At 37.1% G+C, this 24,762-nt stretch overlaps 1 protein-coding gene across 14 annotated transcripts in view; it reads left to right on the plus strand.

Annotated features, from left to right (window-relative positions):
* KIAA0586 overlaps window positions 1–24,762 on the plus strand; it is a 166,143-nt gene that overhangs the window by 7,964 nt on the left and 133,417 nt on the right. For 13 of the 14 annotated variants that reach the window (XM_059890879.1, XM_010809415.4, XM_024998070.2 and 10 more), the window contains 10 exons: window positions 4,486–4,660; window positions 5,954–6,175; window positions 8,476–8,629; window positions 11,632–11,799; window positions 13,395–13,518; window positions 18,406–18,535; window positions 19,125–19,339; window positions 19,761–19,833; window positions 21,529–21,756; window positions 22,683–22,857. In XM_059890879.1, coding sequence (XP_059746862.1) covers window positions 4,486–4,660; window positions 5,954–6,175; window positions 8,476–8,629; window positions 11,632–11,799; window positions 13,395–13,518; window positions 18,406–18,535; window positions 19,125–19,339; window positions 19,761–19,833; window positions 21,529–21,756; window positions 22,683–22,857 — 1,664 coding nt within the window. Of the gene's footprint in view, window positions 1–1,583; window positions 3,439–4,485; window positions 4,661–5,953; window positions 6,176–8,475; window positions 8,630–11,631; window positions 11,800–13,394; window positions 13,519–18,405; window positions 18,536–19,124; window positions 19,340–19,760; window positions 19,834–21,528; window positions 21,757–22,682; window positions 22,858–24,762 lie in introns of those variants that run through there. The other variant, XM_059890878.1, reaches the window with a different exon arrangement.

Consider the following 24,762-nt stretch of genomic DNA (forward strand, 5'->3'; position numbering starts at 1 on the left):
GTCTGTCTAGAGTGTCTGGAACAAGGGTAGAATGACCTTTCCTGTGTCAGAAAGGTAAGTAGAGTTATGAACTACACCAAAGAAGTTTGGACTTAAAGAGAAATGGCAAATCATTTAACAGTTTTAAAGTTTGATATATATTTCTTACAAGGCTCACTCAGGAAAAAATGGATTAGAAGAGGGCTGGACTGAAGTCTAGGAAACCAATTGACTATGAACTTTTCAAAGATCTTTTAAAGAGATGGGTTAGATTGATCCTGAATCCATTGGTAAGTGGTAGGATATGAAGGTGGGAATCATGCTGGCCTGGAGAGGAGTGCACAGGTTTGGAAGATAATTTGGAGATAGAATTGACAGGAATTGATGCTTAGATGTGACCATGAGGAAGGAGCTAAGGATGGATCCCAGATTTTTGACTTGTATAAATGCAGTCAGTAATAGTATTCATTGAAAAGGGGAGGTGTTGGGGGAATAAATTTCACTTTAGACATTGGCAAGGGTTTGAGATACCTATGAGACATCCAGGTGAAAAGCGTCTGATAGCAAATTGAACCTCTGTGCCATGTGCTCAATCACGTCTGACCCTTTGTGACCCCATGGACTGTAGCCCGCCAGGCTCCTCTGTTCATGGAATTCTCCAGGCAAGAATACTGGAGTGGGTTGCCATACCCTTCCTCCAGGGAATCTTCCCAACCCAGGGATCAGACCCTTATCTCTGGTCTCTTCTGCATTGCAGGCGGATTCTTTACCCGCCAAGCCATATAGATGTCAAACTGGCAAAAGATTTCTAAGCTAGAAATCCATGTATATAAGTCATCTGTATGTAGATAGTAATCTGAGCTCTGAAAGTGGTTGAATTGGCCTGGTGGGAATGTGAGAGTGAAAAGAAATGGCTTAGGATAGATCTGTAAGAAAACCGAATCTTTAAGAGATGTACAGAGAAAGCAACGTGATTTCTAAGTGCCGCTCAGAAGGTTTATCCAGAGGTGAAGAGTTTGGTCTTAACAAAACCGGGGAAGTGAGGTTCTAAGTTTGATAGCTGCTCAGACATAAAGATAAGGACTGAAAAGTGTCCATTGAATTGAGCAAGAGGAGGTATTAATGGCCTTCGTAAGAGTGGTTTCAGTGTAGTATTGAGATAGATGCCACATTCAGAGGATTTAGGAATAAAAAAAGTTCTAGAGAAAGATAAAAAGGAAAGGAATAGTTTCTTCTGAGTGGGTGAATTATGTGCATTTTTTCTAGTTCTTTACACTTAGAAGTTCATTTGCTGCATTGAGCATTTCTTAATTTGATAATAGGAAAAAATAAAATTTTAAAGCTTATAAAGAAGTTGATGTCTGGCCTTATAATGTTATTTTTCTTGTTGGTCAATTTAAGATATTAATACAGAATGAGAGATCTTAAAGGATAAATCACATTCAGACTTCAGACAGAAATTCTACACGATAGGGATTATCTGAATTATATTTTCTTAGTACACCAGTCAGCTAAATGTATATTTAGAACCAACTCTGTGCTCTTTCTTTATGTGGTATAAAAGTCCCCCACTCCAGGTTGCTTAGAGCTTAGTTGGGGAGAGAATAGGTGCATAGATGGAGGAATGCATGATTAGAGCTGTGAGAGGAAACATTCGATACATTGTTAATTTTGTTAACATGTTCAGTTCAGTCTCTCAGTTGTGTCCAACTCTTTGAGACCCCATGAATTGCAGCTCGCCAGGCCTCCCTGTCCATCACCAACTCCCGGAGTTCGCTCAGACTAATGTCCATCGAGTTGGTGATGCCATCCCGCCATCTCATCCTCTGTCATCCCCTTCTCCTCCTGCCCCCAATCCCTCCCAGCATCAGAGTCTTTTCCAATGAGTCAACTCTTTGCATGAGGTGGCCAAAGTACTGGAGTTTCAGCTTTAGAATCTTTCCTTCCAAAGAACACCCAGAACTGATCTCTTTTAGAATGGACTGGTTGGCTCTCCTTGCAGTCCAAGGGACTCTCAAGAGTCTTCTCCAACACCACAGTTCAAAAGCATCAATTCTTCGGTGCTCAGCTTTAGTTTTGTTAAATGTCTATTCTGTGAAAGTGAAAGTTGCTCAGTTGTGTATGACTCTTTGTGACCTCATGGACTATTCAGTCCATGGAATTCTCCAAGCCAGAATACTGGAGTGGGTAGCCTTTCCCTTCTCCAGGAGATCTTCCCAACCCAGGCATTGAACCCCGGTGTCCCGCACTGCAGGCAGATTCTTTACCAGTTGAGCCACAAGAGAAGCCATTTAAACCCTAGGATGGCTGACTGTCAAACCTCAGTTATATGATATTGGAAGTAAGTGTTGTGTTAGTCCCTCAGTCATTTCTGACTCTGTGCGACCACATGGATTGTATCTCGCAAGGCTTCTCTGTCCATGGAATTCTCCAGACAAGAATACTGGGGTAGGTAGCCATCCCCTTTTCCAGTGATCTTCCTGACCCAGGGATCAAACCTGGATCTCCTGCCCTGTGGGCAGATTCTTTACTGTCTGACCCATCAGGGAAGCCCATCGAAAGTAAATGAAAAGAAATTAATGAATGGAGAGATCAAGAGGAAGTGTTATAAGAACAGGCATATTTATTTTTTTGGCTGTGCCATTTGGCATTCAGGATCTTAGTTCCCAAGGTTGAACCCACGTTCCCTGCATTGGGAACTTGGAGTCCTAACCACTGGACGACCAGAGAAGTCCCCAAGAACAGGCTTATTGAAAAGGTAAGACTTTTGTTGAATCTTGGGAAGAAGGTTAGAGCAAGTTGGGTGAAGAAGATTGAGAGAAGAGAGTGAAAAAAAGCCTGGAGTCACCTGTGAGAACAGTGTAGTGCAGTCAGTGAGAGCAGAGTGACTGGGGAGAGGAAACAGAAAGTACAGTATGTGTTGGAACCTAGGGCAGAATGCCAAATAGGAAATTAGCCTATTTCAGTTGTCTATAAGGAATGACTTGAGATTTTTGAATGGTGAAATCTGTGTGAAAAGTTTTTAAGCAAATAGAAACCGGAAGAATGAAATAGTTGGCAAGAGATGATGGTTTTGTACTGAGCAGAATTATGAAGGGAGAAGTGCTGTTTTGAGAGAAAAAGCCTGATGTCATGGGACGGTCTATGGGCATTGGCCTTAACTTGGCTACTTACTAGTTCTATGACGTGATCAGGTAAATCCCATTATCTCTGTGGACCTCAGTTTCTTTCTTCATCTGTAAAATGAAGAAAATTAGGGAAGCTGGGCTATTGGGTTCGCCTACTTCTATAATTCCATGGCATGATTCCTGCAATTGTGATGAAATAATTGAGAAAACCTGATGACTGAGTTGGTTATGAGAAGGTAACTGAAGGGTAGAGAACTTAAGATAACTTCAAAATTTTGAGAATGTGAGACAAATGATGCTCTTAATAGAAATGAGGCAACATCAAAGAGGAGTAAGTTTAAGACCTCCATGCCTTCTTTAAAATTCAGAAGGTGGAAATCCAGCAGCTGGAGATGAAGCACATTCCTGCTGATTTTACTTAGACTTGTCTTAGGCACTCTTCAAGTTTGTCAGTGTTTCTTTAATTTCTTTTAGGCCAAACAGCACAAAATTGACCAGTCTTTTTTTTTTTTTTTTAATAAGTGTTTAGTTAAATGCCTTATTGTGAATATGTATTTTCCGGATTCATCTTTAATCCAGACTGCTTAGCAATGTATTTTATGCCCGTTTTAATAAATTAGGTGACATTTATTAAATCTAAATGAGTTAGAAGCTTAGAAATTCTTTTCAGCAGTTTTAATAGTCCCTCTTGGGTTGTCTTCCTTTGGGAGTAAAACTTGATACCTGAATACTTAGAGCCTTTGCTGTATGTTTTAAATTTGTACTTCTTTTTAAAAACGTTTTAAATTTTATTTTTCTTTATTTTTGGTTGCACTGGGTCTTTGTTGCTGCATGTGGGTGTTCTCTGTTTGTGGTGAGTGGGTGCTACTCTTTGTTGTGGTGCCAGGACTTCTCATTGTGCTGGCTTCTCTTATGGAGGAGCATGGGCTCTATGTATGTGAGCATCAGCAGTTGTGGTGCATGGCCTTAGTTATTCCATGACAGACGGGATCCTTCCAGACCAGGGATCGAACCTGTGTCTCCCTCATTGGCGAGTAGATTCTTAACCACTGGGCCACCAGGGAAGTCCCAGATTTGCACTTCTTGACTATAAATCATTGTAATTGTGCCCATGTCTTTTTCACATGTGTAAGTCATATTTTCTGAAATTATCAGTGCCTTCTGGGAATTATCTTTTAACATTCTTAGTGTGTGGTGACCTGAACCTTAATAGATTTCATTAACCAAATGACTGATATGCTGACAGCAAAAAATAGGAATTTATCTTTTAAAAAAAAATCAAGAAAATTCACCTGCAGCAAATTGCCATTTGTAGGTATTTCTTCTAATGGTTCAGTATAGCTTATTGAATAGACTTTTTTTTCCTTTTTATTTCCAGAACTCAAAGCATGCCTGTTTTTAAAGAGGTGAAGGTACAGCTTTTAGAAGATGCAGGCACAGAAAAGGACCCTGTTACCCAGGAGAATAGAATTTCACCCAGTGGAATTGATTCAGCTACAACTGTGGCTGCAGCAACTGCCGCCGCCATTGCAGCAGCAGCTCCACTGATAAAAGTATATCTGTTTCTTCCTAGAGAGTCATAACTTCTTTGTAAAATGTACCAGACACTGATTTTGTAATTGTTGTGTCCAGCTGTGACTGGGGACATTCTCGTTGTTCTCTGTGGTTACGTATTATTTCTCAGAAGTTATGAGACTTAACTCTCATCCCTGTGTTACTGCTAGAAAATCCTGGATTCCTTTGTTTTAGCAGTGGAGTATCTCATCTTGGGAGCCACTCAGTCTTGGGTAGCTGGGATGGCTGGACATCCTAATTTTAGAGCTAGAATTGACCATACAGATCATATATGCAGAGCCCTCCATTTGTAACTGAGAAGACTGAAAAACAGGTCAGAGTCAGCATCAGGTCTTAGAGCTAATAGGTGGGAGAGCCAAGATTGCTGACCAAACTCAGTTCATTCACTCAGTCGTGTCTGACTCTGCAACCGCATGGGCTGCAGCACGCCAGGCCTCCCTGTCCATCACCAACTCCCAGAGTTTACTCAAACTCATGTCCATTGAGTCAGTGATGCCATCCAACCATCTCATCCTCTGTCTTCCCCTTTTCCTCCCGCCTTCAATCTTTCCCAGCATCAGGGTCTTTTCCAGTGAGTCAGTTCTTTGCATCGGGTGGCCAAAGTATTGGAGTTTCAGCTTTAGCATCAGTTCTTCCAATGAATATTCAGGACTGATTTCTTTTAGGATGGACTGGTTGGATCTCCTTGCAGTCCAAGGGACTCTCAAGAGTTTTCTCCATCACCACAGTTCAAAGGCATCAGTTCTTCAGCGCTTAGCTTTCTTTATAGTCCATCTCTCACATCCATTCATAACTACTGGAAAAACCATAGCTTTGACTAGACGGACCTTTGTTGGCAAAGTAATGTCTGCTTTTTAATTTACTGTCTAGGTTGGTCATAACTTTTCTTCCAAGGAGCAAGCATCTTTTAATTTCATGGCTGCAGTCACCATCTGCAGTGATTTTGGAGTCCCCCCCAAATTAAGTCTGTCACTGTTTCCACTGTTTCCCCATCTATTTCCCATGAAGTGATGGGACTGGATGCTGTGATCTTAGTTTTCTGACGAAATAAAAATTGTATGTGGCAAATTTGGTATTTTTTAAGAGAAAAAAGATCTAGTTAAGGATAGCTATTCTGCCTTATTTCTGTGATTCTAAGAATAAAGGCTTTAGAAGCATAAGAAATATAGAGGGTAAAAGTTCTGGTTTGATAATTTCTCTATACCAGTTCACTTTATATAACCTTTCTAATAATTGAGCATGTTTTTGATGTCTGGATATTTTTGTTTTAGGTGCAGAGTGAGTTGGAAGCAAAGGTTAATTCTGTTACAGAATTACTCAATAAGTTACAGGAGACTGATAAACAGTTACAGCGTGTTACAGAACAGCAGACAACCATGCAGAATAAACAGGAGACGCTACACTGTCATGATCATGAAAAACAAATGAATGTGTTCATGGAGCAACACATTCGGCATCTTGAAAAGCTGCAACAACAGCAAATCGATATTCAGGTATCTGTAATAAAGCGACCACACATCCCGTGACCTTTCATCACTTGGATCTCTAAGCTGATATTCATTGATTATTCCAGTAGTTCATCTCCTTAGATTGTAACAGTTTTAGTTATTAAATAATGGTTTGTTTGTTCATCATTCTTTTCTTCTATGTGGAAAAGAAGAACTCTGCATGTTCTGGTTCAGGTATCTAGCTTTGTGAGACCTCTCCTTAAAATTGTTTTTTTCATTCTTTTGTGATATTTCTTTTCATGGCATTTTAAAAGGGCTTATATTGTATTGCAGTTTTCTGTTTATATCAATGGTTCTTAGCCTGGCAAAGTGCTTCAGAATCACGCGGAGAGCTTTATAAAAATACACATGCTTATACCGGTCAGAAATTCTGAAATAGCAGGTCTAATATAGGGCTGGACATCCGTGAAAGCTCTCTAGTGATTCTGATACACACCCTTGGATGAGAATCACCTAGTATACAAATTTGCTTCTACATTTACCTAGTTAAAAAGAATGAACATTCTTATGCCTTTTGAATGAGGCACAGGGCTATTATAAAGAAAGTTATCCTCACAGACAGCTAATAGTATAGCGTATTTATTTTGAAATTTCCGAGTCCTTGGATAGTACCCAGCACTCAGGTACTCAGATTTTTTAAAAAAGATTTTTTAGAATGAGTGAATGACCAGCATTGTAAATGCATTGTTTTTAATTTACCCCCTCGCCTCCACCCCTTATTACTGTGCAACTTGAATTTCCCAGGTGATGTCAGTTCAGGAGATGCAAGAGACGAGGGTTTGATCCCTGGGTTTGGAAGATACCCTGAAGTAGGAAATGGCAACCCATTCGAGTATTCCTGCCTGGAAAATCCCATGGAGAGAGGAACCTGGCGGGCTACAGTCCATGGGGTCCCAAAGAGTTGGACAGAACTGAGCACACACTCCTAGTACTCCTTAAAAACTTTTAAAGATACAATTTAAATGTAGCATTCAGAAGAATATACAAAAATAAGCTTATTATAGCTCAGTATAAGATCATAGAGTGAACTCTAATATCCTATAATTTTTAAGACTTCCTAATAGGGTTTGTCTTGAAATCTTGATGTGACTGATATTAATTTAATTTGAATGATTATGGCATATAAAATAAAGTTTTAGTAAGTACTCTGTACATTGCTAAAATTGAGCGTGTAGCACGTCATCTGGAGAGGCCAGGAGTGGGCCTATCAGAGTGCTGGTCCCCAGTCTACAGAAATCTTTGCTTCTCTGAGTCTTGATTTCTTTACCTAGAAAACAATTTTATTTTTGTTGTTTAGGATAGAATGAGATTACACGTTTGAAAAGCACATTGATTTCTTTTTTTAACATAGTTCTAAGTGCCTTTCTGCCATTCATTTATCCTTCCATAAATAAACACATAATTTATTAACTTTATCATTTTTGAAGAATGAAATCTTTTGCTAATTCAGACATCTTGTTTGTGGAATTTATAACTATAGAGAAAATTGAACTTATGACATGTAAAGTATTTTCATAATTCAGTTAATGCTTAATGAAATGAAATTCTTTGAATCCATCCATCTGTTTTATGTAGAGGGATCTCAGCACACTTTTAAGAATTCTGTAAAATTCTTTTAAGAATTCTTTTTGTTTTTTTTTTTTTTTGCCTAGCATAAGACTCTTTTAAAATCAGTTTTATTAGTTATGATATGAGCACATTTCAGCTATTTTAATAAATACTGTTAAAAACTGTGTTGTCACTGTGCTTTCCATTTATATGTAAATGAATATTTTACTGCTGCTACTACACAAAGCTACAGTTTTATTTTAGTGCTTTCTACCAATGGTTTTTAAACCTTTAAATAAAATCTTATCATCAGTATTTAAAAGATGAGATGTTTTGGTTCTGAATTCTCTGGTTTAAGTAGAGGTCAAGGGCTAGGGTCCCTTTCTCCTGGTTCTCTCCTAGAGAGAGTGTCTCTAGGAGACAGTAGTGTCTTAGTGTTTCCTGAGGCATCAGGAGTGTCTGATGAGCCAGCTCTGAGGAGAAGAGGAAGAAACTGAGGTTTAGAACAAATGATCAGGGCCACACTGTAGAGCCAGACGTAACCCGAGTCTTTGTGTTACTGTGTCTTTCCAGTAGCATTGCTCCTGCAGTGAGTAGTTGCATGTAATGTTTATATTGTTATTATTTATTAAATCTAATAGATTGTCTTCAGGTCCTCCTATAAATTTCAAGATATTTTGTCATCTAACTCTTTGAGGTGATGTTTGAACTTAACAAAGTTATTTTATGTTTTCTAGGCTCATTTCATCAGTGCTGCACTGAAGACTAGTAGCTTTCAGCCTGTTACTGTACCTCCTTCTAGAGCAGTGGAAAAGTATTCTGTGAAACCAGACCGTTTGAATTTTGGTAGCAGTAATCTGTCTTCACATAATGTCTTTACTTCCAAACAAGGTAAAAATATGTAGTTCTCTATGAATAAAAGATGCCAGCTATGAATGTTCTTTGTAGTTTGTAAGCAGAAAACTTATTTACTAGGTTATAAGAGACTCTTAATTTTATAAAATTAGGGATTTTTTTCAGCCAAGTAATTTCTAGATTATTTTGAAAATTGTTCAGCCAAGTTATGGATCATGTTCTATTTAATGGTTTTAATTAATAACGTTCATAAATTGTCAGAAGCATTTCTACATAAATTTAGAAAAGTTTAACTTATCTAGCAGACCTGGGTTCGATCCCTGGGTTGGGAAGCTCCCCTGGAGAAGGAAATGGCAACCCATTCCAATATTCTTGCCTGGAGATTTTCATGGACAGAGGAGTCTGGAGGGCTACAGTCCTGGGGGTACAAAGAGTCATACACAACTGAGCAACCAACATACACACATATACACAGCATTGAAACTGCTTGTTAGCAGTTCACCAATACTCTGACAAACTGCATATTTACTGTTTTTCTTCATTCTGTCAGGGGAGAAACCACCTGAGTACAATTATAAACTATTTCTAAATATTTTCAAGGCGTAATACAAGTCTATTTTAATGAAATTTTAAAAATCTGTTTATAATAACAAAGGAATACACAACTTATTTGTGTTAAACCTTTGGAATTTAAACTCTTACCAAAAAATGTATCTCAAAGTTACTGATATTTGAATAATGAACTGATGAAAATCAAGAGCCTATCCCTTTAGTGATATATAAGATCCATGTAGTACATTATTCCTGACATTTGATTTGTTAGGACATTGTTACATTACAGACATATTAAAGGCTCCTTATACTTACACAGTTGCACTCACATGCTAGTAAAGTAATGCTCAAAATTCTCCAAGCCAGGCTTCAGCAATACGTGAGCTGTGAACTTCCAGATGTTCAAGCTGGTTTTAGAAAAGGCAGAGGAACCAGAGATCAAATTGCTAACATCTGCTGGATCATGGAAAAAGCAAGAGAGTTCCAGAAAAACATCTATTTCTGCTTTATTGACTATGCCAAAGCCTTTTACTGTGTGGATCACAATAAACTGTAGAAAATTTGAAAGAGATGGGAATACCAGACCACCTGACCTGCCTCTTGAGAAACTTATATGCAGGTCAAGAAACAACAGTTAGAACTGGACATGGAACAACAGACTGGTTCCAAATAGGAAAAGGAGTACATCAAGGCTGTATATTGTCACCCTGCTTGTTTAACTTATATGCAGAGTACTTCATGAGAAACACTGGGCTGGAAGAAGCATAAGCTAGAATCAGTATTGCCAGGAGAAATATCAATAACCTCAGATATGCAGATGACACCACCCTTATGGCAGAAAGTGAAGAGGAACTAAAAAGCCTCTTGATGAAAGTGAAAGAGGAGAGTGAAAAAGTTGGCTTAAAGCTCAACATTCAGAAAACGAAGATCATGGCATCTGTTCCCATCACTTCATGGGAAATAGATGGGGAAACAGTGGCTGACTTTATTTTTTGGGGGCTCCAAAATCACTGCAGATGGTAACTGCAGCCATGAAATTAAAAGACGCTTACTCCTTGGAAGAAAAGTTATGACCAACCTAGATAACATATTCAAAAGCAGAGACATTACTTTGCCAACAAAGGTCTGTCTAGTCAAGGCTATGGTGGTCATATATGGATGTGAGAGTTGGACTGTGAAGAAAGCTAAGCGCTGAAGAATTGATGCTTTTGAACTGTGGTGTTGGAGAAGACTCTTGAGAGTCCCTTGGACTGCAAGGAGATCCAACCAGTCCATTCTAATGGAGATCAGCCCTGGGTGTTCTTTGGAAGGAATGATGCTAAAGTTGAAACTTCAGTACTTTGGCCACCTCATGCGAAGAGTTGACTCTTTGGAAAAGACTCTGATGCTGGGAGGGATTGGGGGCAGGAGGAAGAAGGGACAACAGAGGATGAGATGGCTGGATGGCATCACCGGCTCAATGGATGTGAGTTTGTGTGAACTCTGGGAGATGGTGATGGACAGGGAGGCTTGGCGTGCTGCGATTCATGGGGTCGCAAAGAGTCGGACACGACTGAGCGATTGAACTGAACTGATACTTGCAAGTTGCTTTATGTCTCCCACAAATGTGTGGATCTTAAACTTCTGTGAAGTAATGTGAGTCATTTTTTAAGTTGTAAAGGGAGGAAAATGAAGAAAGAAAGTTTATGACTGTCTGCTCTAGGTCACCTGGCTTGAGAATTGGGAGTGTCAGAGCTGCAGCAGGAACTCAGGTTTCCCTGCTCACTGTTTATAGTTGTCAGTTTGTGGGCTTTCCTGGTGGCTCAGTGGTCAAGGATGGCTCAGTGGTAAAGAATCACCTGCCAGTGAAGAGACAAGTGTTGGACCCCTGGGTCAGCTGAACAATAGCAACAATGTGTTTTGTGCTCACTAAAGTGGGATCTCTAGATCAAAGTGTATAAAAATTTTAAGACTTGCTATACTTAGTACTGGGCTTCCCTGGTGGCTCAGCTAGTACAGAATCTGCCTGCAATGTGGGAGACCTGGGTTCAATCCCTGGGTTGGGAAGATCCCCTGGAGGAGGGCATGGCAACCCGCTCCAGTATTCTTGCCTGGAGAATCCCGTGGACAGAGGAGCCTGGCAGGCTACAGTCTATGGAGTCACAAAGAGTCAGACATGACTGAACAACTAAGCACACGTACTTAGTACCAGATGGCCTTCTCAGTTTTCATTGCCATGAGCAGTGTCTGGCTTTGCCATTTTCATCACAACTTAAATAGCACTGAATATTGTCATATTTTTTTCTTATTAGGTTTAAGTATAAAGTATTTATAGTTTATATTTTGATTTCTAGTGAGGATGAAGTTATTTCTATATATTTGTTAATAACTTGAGTATCCTATAGAATTTTGGTTTTATTTTTAAAACATGGGGAAGAGTAATGTTATAATTTAAATTTTTTTTAAAAGTAAGTTAAATTTATTATTTTCTTAATTTTCTGTTGAAGCACCTTCAAGAGAGGTTGAAGATACAAGTTTTGATAAACAGAGATCTCCGTTGGAGACACCAGCACCTCGCAGATTTGCTCCTGTTCCTGTTTCAAAGGATGATAAAATATCAAAGAAGGAAAATCCTATAGAAGAAAAAGAAAATATGGAGCTTTCATGTCATGCAGGTAATAAAGCAATTATGATTAGCACACACTACTTTTATTAGGGGCTTTCCTGGTGACTCTGTCACCGTGCTGTGCTCGGTCGTGTCCAACAGGTCGAAGCCCACCAGGCTTCTCTGTTCATGGAATTTTCCAGGCAGATTACTTGAGTAGGGTTGCCATTTCCTACTCCGGGGATCTTCCCGACCCAGGGATCGAACCTGCATCTCTGGTGTCTGCTGTGTTGGCAAGCAGATTCTTTACCAGGAAGTCAGCCTGCCAATGTAGGAGACATAGGTTTGCTATCTGGGTCAGGAAGAGCCCCTGGAGAAGGAAATGGCAACCCACTCCAGTATTCTTGTCTGGGAAATCCCATGGACAGAGGAGCCTGGTGGCCTGTAGTCCATGGGGTTGCAAAAGAATTGAACACGTCTAAGCGATTAAACAACAAAAGCAACAACTTTTGTTAGACCTATCTCAAGTTAGGAACAGATTTCCACATTTAGGATTTATAATTCCCTCATGTGGACTTCCCAGATGGCTCAGTGGTAAAGAATCTGCCTGCCAGGCTGGAGACACGAATTTAATTCCTGGGTCAGGAAGATCCACTAGAGAAGGAAAGAGTAACCCTAACCCACTCCAGTATTCTTGCCTGGGAAATCCTATGAACAGAGGAGACTGGTAGGTGACAGTCCATGGGGTCTTAGAGAGTCAGACACAACTGAGTGACTTAAAAAAAAAACAGCAAATAAACTGAAGTGGGACCTCAGTTCTTAATATTTTTCTTTAAGTGATACCAGGCAAATTAAGCTTCTTTTGATTCTCTGTAGAAGGAGTTGGAGATAAACCTTTGTAATTATTCTATCTTCTGCAAGTTATTATGTAAACCTTTAATGAAAAATATGTCATTAATAAATAAAAAATAATGCATTGTTGAAAGTAAGCTGATTATCATGTTTACTTATATTATTTTTAAGTGTGAGTTTGAATAATAAAACTAAGAAATTAACATTTATTATGTTCAGTTAGAAAAATGCTAATAACCTTTATAAGTGACAAGAAATAATAATTTGTTTTAGACCCTTATAGTATTTATAGTAAAAGTAAGCAGAAATGTTAAGTATAAGCTATCGTTTTTGGAATTATATAAATGTATTCAATCTTGTCCTGGACATATTTAAAGACTCTTAAGTAATTTAAAAAATATAATCTTTATTAAGTAAACCAACCTTAACCACCCAAAAAAATTGATAAGTAGTCTCATTAAAGATGAGGCTAAAAGAAAGAGTCAACCAATACTAGTTATGAAGAAACTGTTAAATCTCCCTTTTACTGTTTATAAAAATATTTCTGTATACAGGGCTTTCCCATGATGTTACTTCTCAATCATACTCTTTTTTCTTCTGTAATGGAAATTAATTCAGGCCTAAACTTTTACAAGTATAGTTTCTGTGAGTTATAAATACTTAGTTTTTGATGTATATGTAGTCTACCTTGTAGAGTGAAATGAGTAGATCATTACCATGTGAAACTAATTTAGTACAAATATGTGTGAGCTATTATATAAAAGAGAAATGAATTAGTACTTGAAAAATGATACTATATTTCTTGTATTGTAGGAAGTGTAGGATTCTTGGAGCAAATTCTGAATAACCATGATTCTTTGACAAGAATAAGTGAATCTTCAGACAAAACCTCACTAGCTAGGTCAAAAATGGGATGGAATCCTGAGAGGAGAAACAGGTAAAAATGAGATTGGAATACAAACTAAATTGAACAGAATTTTTTTTTTAATATTTCTAAAATTTTTTCAGGAATTTTAATGGATTTATAAGATCGCTTTTAAAAATTGTCTTAGGTTTAGTTACCATTTTTTTCTGCTAATATATCTTTCCTCTTTTCTGTAATTATACAATGTGTGTGTTTAGTTGCTCAGTTGCGTCTGACTCTTTGTGACCCCATGGACTGCAGCCTGCTAGTTTCTTCTGTCCATGGAGATTCTCCAGGCCAGAATGCTGGCTGGCGTGGGTAGCCTTTGCCTTCTTTAGGGAATCTTTCCAACCCAGGGTTTGAACCCAGGTCTCCTGCACTGTAGGCAGATTCTTTACCATCTAAGCCACCAAATGAATACATCTAATTTTCTCAAAATGTAAATTATTTACTATTCATTTCTGATTAAATGATATCTGGGATTTGCTTCAATAATAATCCATTGCAGGGTGGGGAAAACCAGGTTGGAAGTATAAATGAAATGAAGACAGCCATGAGTTAGTTATTGATGTAGGTAAATAGGGGTATATAGAGGTCATTATACTACTCTTTCTACTTTTGTGTTTGAAACTTTACATTATAAAAAGTTTTTAAAAAGTCAAGTAAGTAGTAAAAGTCAAGGTATAGTCAGCCAATATAAATTTTTCTTGAATGTCATGAAAACTACAGTAACAAAAACTAAACAAGCTACATTTTGTGTAATCTCATAAGGAGATATTGTACAATTTTAGTCTGTTACCAGTAGTGTAATTGCTGATAAAGTAAGATTTATGTCTGTCATGTTGTTATATGTTTTTATATATCTTAGGTCTTTTTTTTATTCCACTATTCCTCCATAGTGTCTTTTTTTTTTTTTTAACATTAAATAGATATTTTCTAGTATAACATTTTAATTCCCTTATTGCTTTTTTTTTTTTTTTTTTGAGTTATTTTCTCAGTAGTTGCCCTAGGAACTACAATTAACATCTTAATTTAAAACAATCTAGTTCGGATTAATACCAGTTTAATTTCTATAGGATTCAGAAACTTTACTGCAATATAGATAGACTCCCTCCTCTTTCTGCCATTATTATCATACAAATTGTGTCTTTATACATTATAAGCTTGTCTCTGCAGCTTGATAATTACTGTTTTACACAGTTGTCTTTTATATCAGATAGAAGGAGAGAGTTATAAACAAATAATTTAATACTGTCTTTTATATTTACCTATACAGTTAACTTTCACCCATACTCTTTATTTCATGTGGATTTGAGTTAGTGCATAACGTCCTTTTATTTCACCCTAAGGGACTCTTTTTAGTATTTACTATAGGGTAGGTCTGCTAGTGATGAATGCTCTCAGTTTTATTTATCTGGAAATGTCATAATTTCTATCTTTGAAGCATAGTTTTACTGGATGCAGAATCTTTGGTAGATACTCTTGTCCTTTTACTGCTTTGAATGTATCATTTTACTACCTTCTAGATTTCATGACTTCTGATGCGAAATATACTATTAATCTTACTAAGAATACTTTGTATATAATTAATCACTTTTATCTTTAAGGATTCTCTCTTTGTCTTAGGCTTTTGACAGTTTGGTATGTCTAAATGTGGATCTTTTTGAGTTCATCCTCCTAAAATTGTGTTGATCTTTGGATGAGTGAATTAACATTCATGTTGGGGAATTTTTTGGCCGTTATTTTTTTACACAGTTCAATAGTACACATAACCTTTTTTTTTCTCCTTAGGCTATGTTGTCTGTTGGTATGCTTGATGGTATCTGACAGGTCTTAAGGATTTTAGTTTTTCTCATTCTTTTTTTGCTCTGTTCTTCAAACTGTGCTCAGTCACTCAGTCACGCCCAACTCTTTGCGGCCCCATAGACTATAGCCCACCAGGCTCCTCTGTCCATGGAATTTTCCAGGCAAGAATAGTGGAGTGGGTTGCCATTTCCTACTCCAGGGCATCTTTCCGACACAGAGATCAAACCCAAGTCGCTTGCATCTCCTGCATTGTCAGGCAGATTCCTTACCACTAGCACTACCTGGGAACCCATTCCTCTCACTGGATAATCTCAATTAACCTATCTTTAAATTTGCTGATTCTTTCTCTTACCAATCTGAATATGCAGTTTAGCCTATCAGGCGAATTTTACATTTCAGTTGCTATATTTTTCAACTCCAGAATTTCTCTTTTTTTAAAAATAGCTTTTTTTTTTTTTTTTTAATTATTTATTTATTTATTTTTGGTTGCACTGGGTCTTTGTTGCTGCTCGTGGGCTTTCTCTGGTTGTGGTAAGTGGGGCCTACTCTTTGTTGCAGCGCACAGGCTTCTCATTGTGTCTTCTCTTATTGCAGAGGGTGGTCTCTAGGTGTGTGGGCTCCGTAGTTGTGGCATGTGGGCTGTATGGCACGTGGGCTCTATGGCGCATGGGCTCAGTGGTTGTAGTGCATGAGCTTTAGTTGCTTCACGGCATATGGAATTTTCCCAGACCAGGAATGGAACTCATGTCCCCCACAGTGGTAGGCAGATTCTTATCCACTGTACTGCCACAGAAGTCTAGTAGTTTTCAACTTTTTTGGTATTCTTTGTTTGATGAGACTTCATTCTTATTTATTTATTTATTTATTTTGATCTTGCTCCATGGCTTGTAGGATCTTAGTTCCCTGACCAGAGATTGAACCCAGGTCCTCAGCATGGAGTGCTAACCACTGGAAAGTATGGAGTGGTGAAAGCATGGAGTCCTAACCACTGGACCACCAGGGAATTCCCAAGACTTCATTATTATTTTTGTTGTTGTTGTTCAGTCTCTAAGTCATGTCTGACTTATTGCAACCCCATGGACTCCTGGACACCAGGCTCCGCTGTCCTTCACTATCTCCTGGAGTTGGCTCATATTTGTCCATTGAGTCAGTGTATCTAACCATCTCATCCTCTGCCACCCTCCTTTTCCTTTTGCCTTCAGTCTTTCCCAGCATGAGGGTCTTTTCCCGTGAGTTGGCTCTTTGCATCAGGTGGCTAAAGTATTGGAGCTTCAACTTCAGCATCAGTCCTTTCATTCTTTTGAAAACTGAAAGTGTTAGTTGCTCAGTTGTGTCTGACTCTTTGCAACCTCATGAACTGTAGCCTGCCAGGCTCCTCTATCCAGGGGATTTCTCAGGTAAGAGTACTGGAGTGGGTTGCCATGCTGTCCTCCAGGAGATCTTCCCAACCCAGGGACTGATACTTTTCTCTAATTATAGGTGCTGATTTATGGACTTTCTCTAGTTAAGTCCAATATTTAGGGTTCTTCAAGGATAGTTTCTACTGATATTCTTTTTCCTGTGTCTGAGCTATATTTCCTATTTCTTTGTATCTTACAACTTTTTGTTGAAAATTAGACATTTAAAATAATTTAATGGTCCAGTTCTGGAAATTAGATTCTTCCATCAACTCCCACCCTCCACCAGGGTTTGTTGTTATTGCTGGTTGTTGTTGTTCTTATTGTTGCTGTTTAATGATTTTCCTGGACTAATTCTGTTATTTTTATTCTTTCTTATGTGTAGCAAGTCTCCATTTGGTTAGTTAAGTTAGCTAATGATTGGAAGATTTCCTTAACTATTTTGAATGAGTAAGTCTCGCTATCTTTGCCGAGGGGCTGTGTGTGTGTGTGTGTGTGTGTGTATACACTGGGGAACACCTTCAGTGCTCCAGCCGTTTGTAAGCCTATCTTAATCCTAACTTCCTACTCGTAAAGAGTTCATGGTCAGCCAGATGTGAAAGATTATGCCCTTCTTAGGTCATTCTTGTGCATGCATAGAGCCCTGTACATGCATGTGACCTTCTAGAGCCCTAGTAGTGTTTCGGAGCTTTTCAGACTCCACCGTGGGGACTTGCCGGGCAGTTCAGTGGTTAAGACTCCACCTTCCAGTGCAGGGGCTGTGGCTTGGACCTCTGGTCAGGGAACTAAGGTTCCACATGCCACGGGGTGTGGCCAGAAATTAAAAAAACAAACAGCTCCATCGTGGACATCTCCTTCCCCAGTTTTTGCTTATTGTCCACCCTCCTGTTTGCCTCAACTGGTATGAGTCCCTCAGGCAGCTAAGATGTTAAGCAGTTGCCACCGTTTTAAAAAAATGACCCTGGGATGGGATTTCTCACTGAGTCAGATTTAAGGAGAAACCTTGTGAATATGACTTTTTTGAGGAGCTCCACACTTTTTCCACCCTTTTAGTGGCTGTGAGGCTGTCGGTTTTCACAGCTACAGTGATGATGAGGCTGTTGATTTTCAAAGCTACTCAGAGTTGGGGAAAGGCCTCTGGGAATTGAGCAATTTAAAGTATCTTAGAGTTTGCTGTTCTTGTCAGTCATTTTTGTTAAGTAAGTGTTCCTACAAGCTTTTGTTTAATTTCCACCATTCTGAAAAAGCTGATTTGACCATTTTTGCTGGTTTTTCCAGTGTTCTTGCCTGGAGAATCCCAGGGACAGGGGAGCCTGGTGGGCTGCCGTCTATGGGGTCGCACAGAGTCGAACACGACTGAAGCGACTTGGCGGTAGCAGCAGCAGCAGCTAGTGTTTTGTTTGCTTTTATTCAGGAGTAGATTTTTAGAGGTTATTACTCTACCATTCTAGAAGTGCTTCTGCACATTAGTTTCTTCAAAGCAAAACCATTTTCTGCTCTTTTCCTACTATTCTTAAACCAATCTGGTCAGAGTAATTTTGTTCCTTGCAATTTTTGTGTTTTGTATGTTTAACCACATAATTGACTGATTCTTTGTACAATTTTAATAGGACCCATTTAGAATTCATATAACTAAGAATGTTTCAAAGATTTATATCATCAAATGTTTACTGAATTTATGGCAATTTAGAAAACTTTACTTTGAAATCTTTTTCAGCCTTGATACTATAGCCACTCAAAGATTTCCTTCCTGTGAAGAACTAGGAACAGCTAAAGTGACTGTGCAGAAGTCTGATGATATTCATGAACTTGATCAAAAGAGGAAAGAAACGAATAGCATACTCCAGGTAAAGTGTGAACAGTCTTGAAATTAATGATGAGCAAAGGTAAAAATTATGAAGAAATAAAGTTACCAAGACAAAGCAGGAGGAGGATGAAGAGCACTGAAAGACATGTGAGCCCAACTTGTTTCCCTTACAAAACTTTTCCAAAAGCCCTCTTCAGGTGATTTCTACTTCTTACTCCTTGGCTGAGAGTGAGCCACGTGGCCAGCTGTCACTCTCAAGCTTCTGTTGGAGAGGAAGGAAGGCGGAAGGGGAATGCGAATGGCCTTTGTTTATCCAGTTCACATTGTCTGCCCTGGCTACCCAGAGCCAAGGTACTCTTAATTTGTTTAGCTTTCTTCAGCAGATAGAGCTTTTATAGGCCACTGAACTACTATGGGCTTCCCAGCTCCATGCCACTGAACATTCACAGTATACATCTAAATGGAAAGAAACTTTAGTTGCCGAGTATTCTTTTATAGCTCTTCAATTTGACAAATTCATTCCTTAGACTGGTGTGGTATATGCCCCAAACTATACTAACAGCTCTTATGTGGATTAAAATATGAATATAAGTTTTACATATTGATATTCTTGCCTTTTTTCTTTTAAGTTGAAAGAATCTCAGATGTCAGGGCTTGCAGATCTTCCACAGAATTCCGTTAAGCTTCAAATAACAAATACAAGATCTGTATTGAAAGATGCTGAGAAGATTTTAAGAGGAGTACAAAATAATAAAAAAGTACTTGAAGAAAATCTGGAAGCTATAATTCGTGCAAAGGATGGAGCTGCCATGTATTCATTTATCAATGCTCTATCTAACAACAGGTAGGACAGGATGTTGGCATCCCAAGGTTTTTTATGAAACTGCCAGTTTACAGTCTCTCTCCTTTTTTTTCTAAGCACTTCCTTTTGCTTTAATGTGTTTTGATGTTTAGAAAAGATTCTTCATTGCCTTTGATAGTGTGGGCTTATTATAAAGTTGGAATTTGGTTATACACATGCTGCTATTATTTTTCACAGGTGTTAATTTTCTCTTTAATTTTTTTTTTCTCTTTTTCATACGAATTTACTGGAATCTACATATGCTTTGCAGGCATCCTTGAAACATTTGATGAAACTAATAACGTTGGCTTTTCCTTTTCAGATGAAGGCTATTGGGCTACACAATAGATTCAAAGCTAGATAAGAGATCTGTTCTTAGGACCTTTAATGTTAATCTAAAAAAATTCTTTTTTCTCTTTTGTAGGGAGATATCAGAGAAGATTCGGATCAAAAAGACTGTAGATGACTGGATTAAAACCATTTCTGCAGAAATTCAAGTAGGTATTGAAAAGAATTAAGTGAATTCTTAAGAGATACCATTGATTCCAATTTATAAGTATCATAGCTATTCTCAAAATATTCCTTATAAGTCCACTTATAAGTCTTAATTTCACTCTATCACCCATTGTACTTATTAGTAATAAGGTCCATTTTATTCATCATGTGCTTTGTCTCATAAATTGTATTATGGCTGTTAACTGGAAAATTGTAGATAACTACTAAAATATGAGTGATTTCAAAGAAAATTTAGCAAAAGCATTTGGAAAAGAAAATAGACATAAAAAAGTATACTTAAGAAGACAGCAGATTTAGAAGCATTGGCTTACCAAAGTAAAAGCATCAAAGTTACTTAAAAGGAGAATACTCCACAAAAATCTCTAAGGTTACTGTGTTTACAGAAGTCAGTTCCAGATGGAAAAATTGCCACTTTCTCACTTCCACACATCTTATGGTGTATCTACAGACATGAGTATTGCAAAAATTCAGGAGAGTTTTTTTTATTAGGTGGTCAGTAATTTAAAGGAAGTTTCTCAATATTTTATGTATTTTTAAGCAAAACTAGACAAGTTAACTCATTTTTACCTGTAAGTGCAAAGTGTTTTTTTCCTGACTGTAAGATATGTGTATATGCTTACTCAGTTGCAGCAGGGTGAAGTGTTAGTTTGGTTTCCATAGCACACTAAAATACACTTTTTTTGAGGGGGTGGGGAGGTTGTATGTGTGTGTGTTGCATTGTTTGTTGTCTGTTTCTTTTTTTTTTTATGGCTACACCATGCAGCTTTTGGGATCTTACTTTCTTGACCAGGGTTTGAATCTGGGCCCTTGACAGTGAAAGCATAGAGTCAACCACTGGACCACCAGGGAGCTCTCTAAAATACACTTTTAAACACTGTTGTTTTAAGAATATGTATCTCTAAATACAGTTACAGAGTTTATATTAGCTGCTATGTGATGCACCAGAAAAAAAATTGACCTAAGGGTCAAAAGACTTGGAGTTCACCTCTGGTTCTTCAGATGACTAGCAATATATGTAACTCTGTAACAGTACATTTCATGCAAAATATGCTTCTTTAAACCTTCAAGTAACTTCTACTTTATAAATATCTCAGAGCTTTAGTACAAAATTTTTACTTTTTGAAAACTTTTTTTTTAATTTAATTTTTGAAGTTACTATATTCATATGGTTTAAACATCAAAAAGTATAAAAACCTCTATGATGAAAAATTGCCCTCTTATCCCTGAAGATCATCTACTGTTTCTCATTCCTCTGCTCCATAAAATAATAGTCTTTAAAATTTTTTTTTGTTTATTCTAAAAAGAATTTTTATTCATATGTGAACCAATATCATTTATTTATAAAGCTTTTAAAACTGCTAAATCATATTTCTGTAACAGTAGGAAAAAATGGGCTTCCATGGTGCCTCAGCGGTAAAGAATCCACCTGCCAGTGCTGGGGACACAGGAGTCATGGATTTGATCCCTGGGTCAGGGAGCTCCCCTGGAGAAGGAAATGACAACCTGCTCCAGTATTCTTGCCTGGGAAATACCATGACAGAGGAGCCTGGCAGGCTACAGTCCATGGGGTTGCTAAAGAGTCAGATACAACTTAGCAGCTAAACAACAACAACTTTGGATGTGAAGTGTTACTACTTGGATAGATTTTAAGTAATTTTAATTTTGGTTATGTTAAGGATGAACTGACAAGAAAAGATTATGAACAAAAGAGATTTGATCAGAAGAATGAAAGGAACAAGAGAGCTCACAACATGAATAAATATATTAAAACCAACACACAAGATAAAACTGTAAACAACTCTGTAATTCTAAGAAAACATTCTCAAAAACAAAAAGAGGATCATCTTCGAAATCCACCTATAAGGAGCATGCCTGCTTCAAGCTTACAGAAAGAGAGAAAAGAAGTAAGATCCTAATCTGATTTTGTGATGTAAATGTTGCATAATTATTAAAGATATAAATAATGAAATGACTGTGAAAATATTTTAAAAATATGAATGGCTATACAAATGAAAACCGTCTTTAACTACTGATATTTAGAGTTTTGATATCTGTAATGTAGAAATTATTGCACAAAGTACACCATTCTTTTGAGTTGACATACTTATAATATTTCAGTTATACTGGATTTATCTAGAAATCATCTAGTCCAAAAATTAGATTTTTTTAGTTCATGGTATTCAAAATTGTATTTCATCTTTGCACGTGTATATGTGTATGTGTGTATTTTTGTTTGGTTAATTTTCAGTTTAATAAATGTCTGTTTAGTGCCCATTGATTGCATGGCAAGGTACTAGATGCTATGGAGGGAATTTTTTGGCTGCTCTGAGTAGTAACTTTGTTAATGCCAAACATGGATTGTTGGGCAGATTAATAAAGCATCTAATTAATTCAGTGCTTGGTGCTTAGCAGATATTCAATAAATGCTACTTTTCTGTGGCATTTAGATTATGATTGAAGGTGGGATCAGAAATGTAGAAAATTATTTAAAGACTTGGTTTGTGTCATTTTACTGTACTTGAAAGTTACTACTTTCAGATGTAAAATGTGTTTAAACTTTCTTTTTGGTACTGAAAATATGCTTAGTAGTGTAAGAATCTTCATGTTTCTTGGGTAAATGATTTTTGTCTTTAATTTTCATGCTTTTGAAAACTTTAAAACTACAGTTTGGAAATTGTCTCCAGAATTTAAGAGCCATTTACTACAAAGGATTTTCCTGATCTGATCATTCTTAATATAGTATCCTAGCTGGCAAAAGGAGGTTTTAGAAAAATGAGATAAGTGTTTGATGACTATTTTGCTGAAGAGTTGAATACCTTTGTGTACTTAGGGATTTTTGAAAGCAACCACAGTGGTGCAAGACAAGGATTATATGTTACAAATCTATGGAAAACCAGTTTATCAGGGTCATCGCAGCACTCTTAAAAAAGGACCATATCTCAGATTTAATTCTCCATCTCCTAAGTCCAGACCACAGAGACCAAAAGTAATAGAACGAGTTAAAGGTATGAAACCTCATTTTTTGTGGTATCAGTTTAATATATAAAGTTTAATTTTTGCTATTTATTTATTAATACATTCAAATTATATCATGCTTAGGGATGGAAATATTTCCTTTCAGGAATGTAGGAGAAAATAGACCAGATTTGAAATATTGGGGGGAAAAGTAGTATTAGATGGTATCTTCAGATAAACATGATAAAATTTATGAGATGATGACTCTTAAAGCAATTTCAATTATAATATAGGGAACGTAGACTATTCTTGCAGATCTTGGTCTATCATGTTCTTTATGGACAAAAAGATGAGCCGTATGCTGTACATTATCATAAAAGTGCGTATGAGCACTTTTAAAGTTCGGTTTGTTCTCAAAGATCCTTAAGTAGCAGAAGTGAAAATTTTTTTATCATGTTTATATACAAATAAAAATATCTTTATTTATCACTATATGTTTTGATTCACACATACCATTTCACTAGTATATTTAAATATAGCTCTTAGTTAAGTATTGAGTCTGTTGACTTTGGTTACATTTTGAAGTTTCTCAGCTTGTGCTTTAGCGGTCTGTAAGCCACTTTGATAATATGCCGTAACTTGTGGAAACCCAATTCATTTTCCTTTCTGATCCTATCTTGTGAGTTGGTGGTTGCTTTATTTTTCCTTTCCTTTACAAAAGTTAATTGATCATATAGGGTGTCAGTTTATCTAGAAATCTTACAGATTTTATTTTAGTAGGCTTTGTGGATGATATTTACCCTAATGTTTCCTTGATTTATTAGAGCTTTCTATTAACTTATATTTGTGATTTGGAAACTTTTGCAAACAATGACCCAAGGTTTTAAAATACTTTCAAATCCAAAAATCACTGTATGAATTAACTCTTAATGATAAAGTGATTGAGAACCTATGACACAGCCTCCTGTTTGGGCCTTGGTACCTGTTATTTCCCCTGCCTGGAGAGCTTTTCCCATAGGCCCTTGCATGGCTCACTCTGAGTTCTTTCAATCTCTGTTCTTAGCTGTTAGCTCAGAGGTCTATGTTGACCATCTCATCCAAAATATCATCACCTAACCCTCTCTATTCCCCTCCTCTGCATATTGCTCTTCATAGCAGTTTTCACCCTCTGATGTTGTATTTTTTATCAATTTTTTTCCTTAAGAAGTTATAAGCTACATGAGTACAGTTGGTTTATTCAATACTTGTATTCCCTTTGTCTAGAATGATGGCAAACACATTTTAAATGCTGAGAGAATATATTTTAAATAAACTTGTAAGAAAAACATTCATTCAGTTGAATGAATGAATATTTGAGAAGGCGATAAAAAAATTATAGGTGTAGTACTAAAATTTTTCTTCCTGGGATCATAAAACTATATTTACAAGTCCAGATTTATAAAACTACTCATATATTAAAACTAAAAATGTAGTAATGTCAGGTATCAATTTAGAAAAGATTTTAGTTTCTTTTCTTTTACACTTTTACTTAACTTTTGCAAGGTTTTAATAAGTATAGAATTTGATTATCGTTACATTATTTCCAAGGATAAAGTCTGGTTATTCAGAATAATGAGAGGATGAAAAAAATTTTCAATTCCAAAACTGAACTTTAACTTTTTTACACCTATTGGAAAAAATGTAAATGAGTTAAGTAATACATGCTGAATATTCTTTCAAATCGTAATCAACACTTTTTTGTAGTCATTATATCATTTCTTTGCTTTTTCTTTTTTTTTAACTTTTTGTCTTTATTTTTTGGTTGCACTATGCAGCATGTGGGATCTTAGTTCCCTGACCAGGGATTGAACCAGGTTTCCTGCATTGGAAGCCCAGAGTCTTAATAGGGAATTCCTGTAGTCATTGTATCTTTTCTATCATATTATTTGCACAGGTTGTTGCATCTATTCAGAGAT

The sequence above is a fragment of the Bos taurus genome, chromosome 10, assembly GCF_002263795.3.
Source record: "Bos taurus isolate L1 Dominette 01449 registration number 42190680 breed Hereford chromosome 10, ARS-UCD2.0, whole genome shotgun sequence".
Classification (NCBI taxonomy): domain Eukaryota; kingdom Metazoa; phylum Chordata; class Mammalia; order Artiodactyla; family Bovidae; genus Bos; species Bos taurus.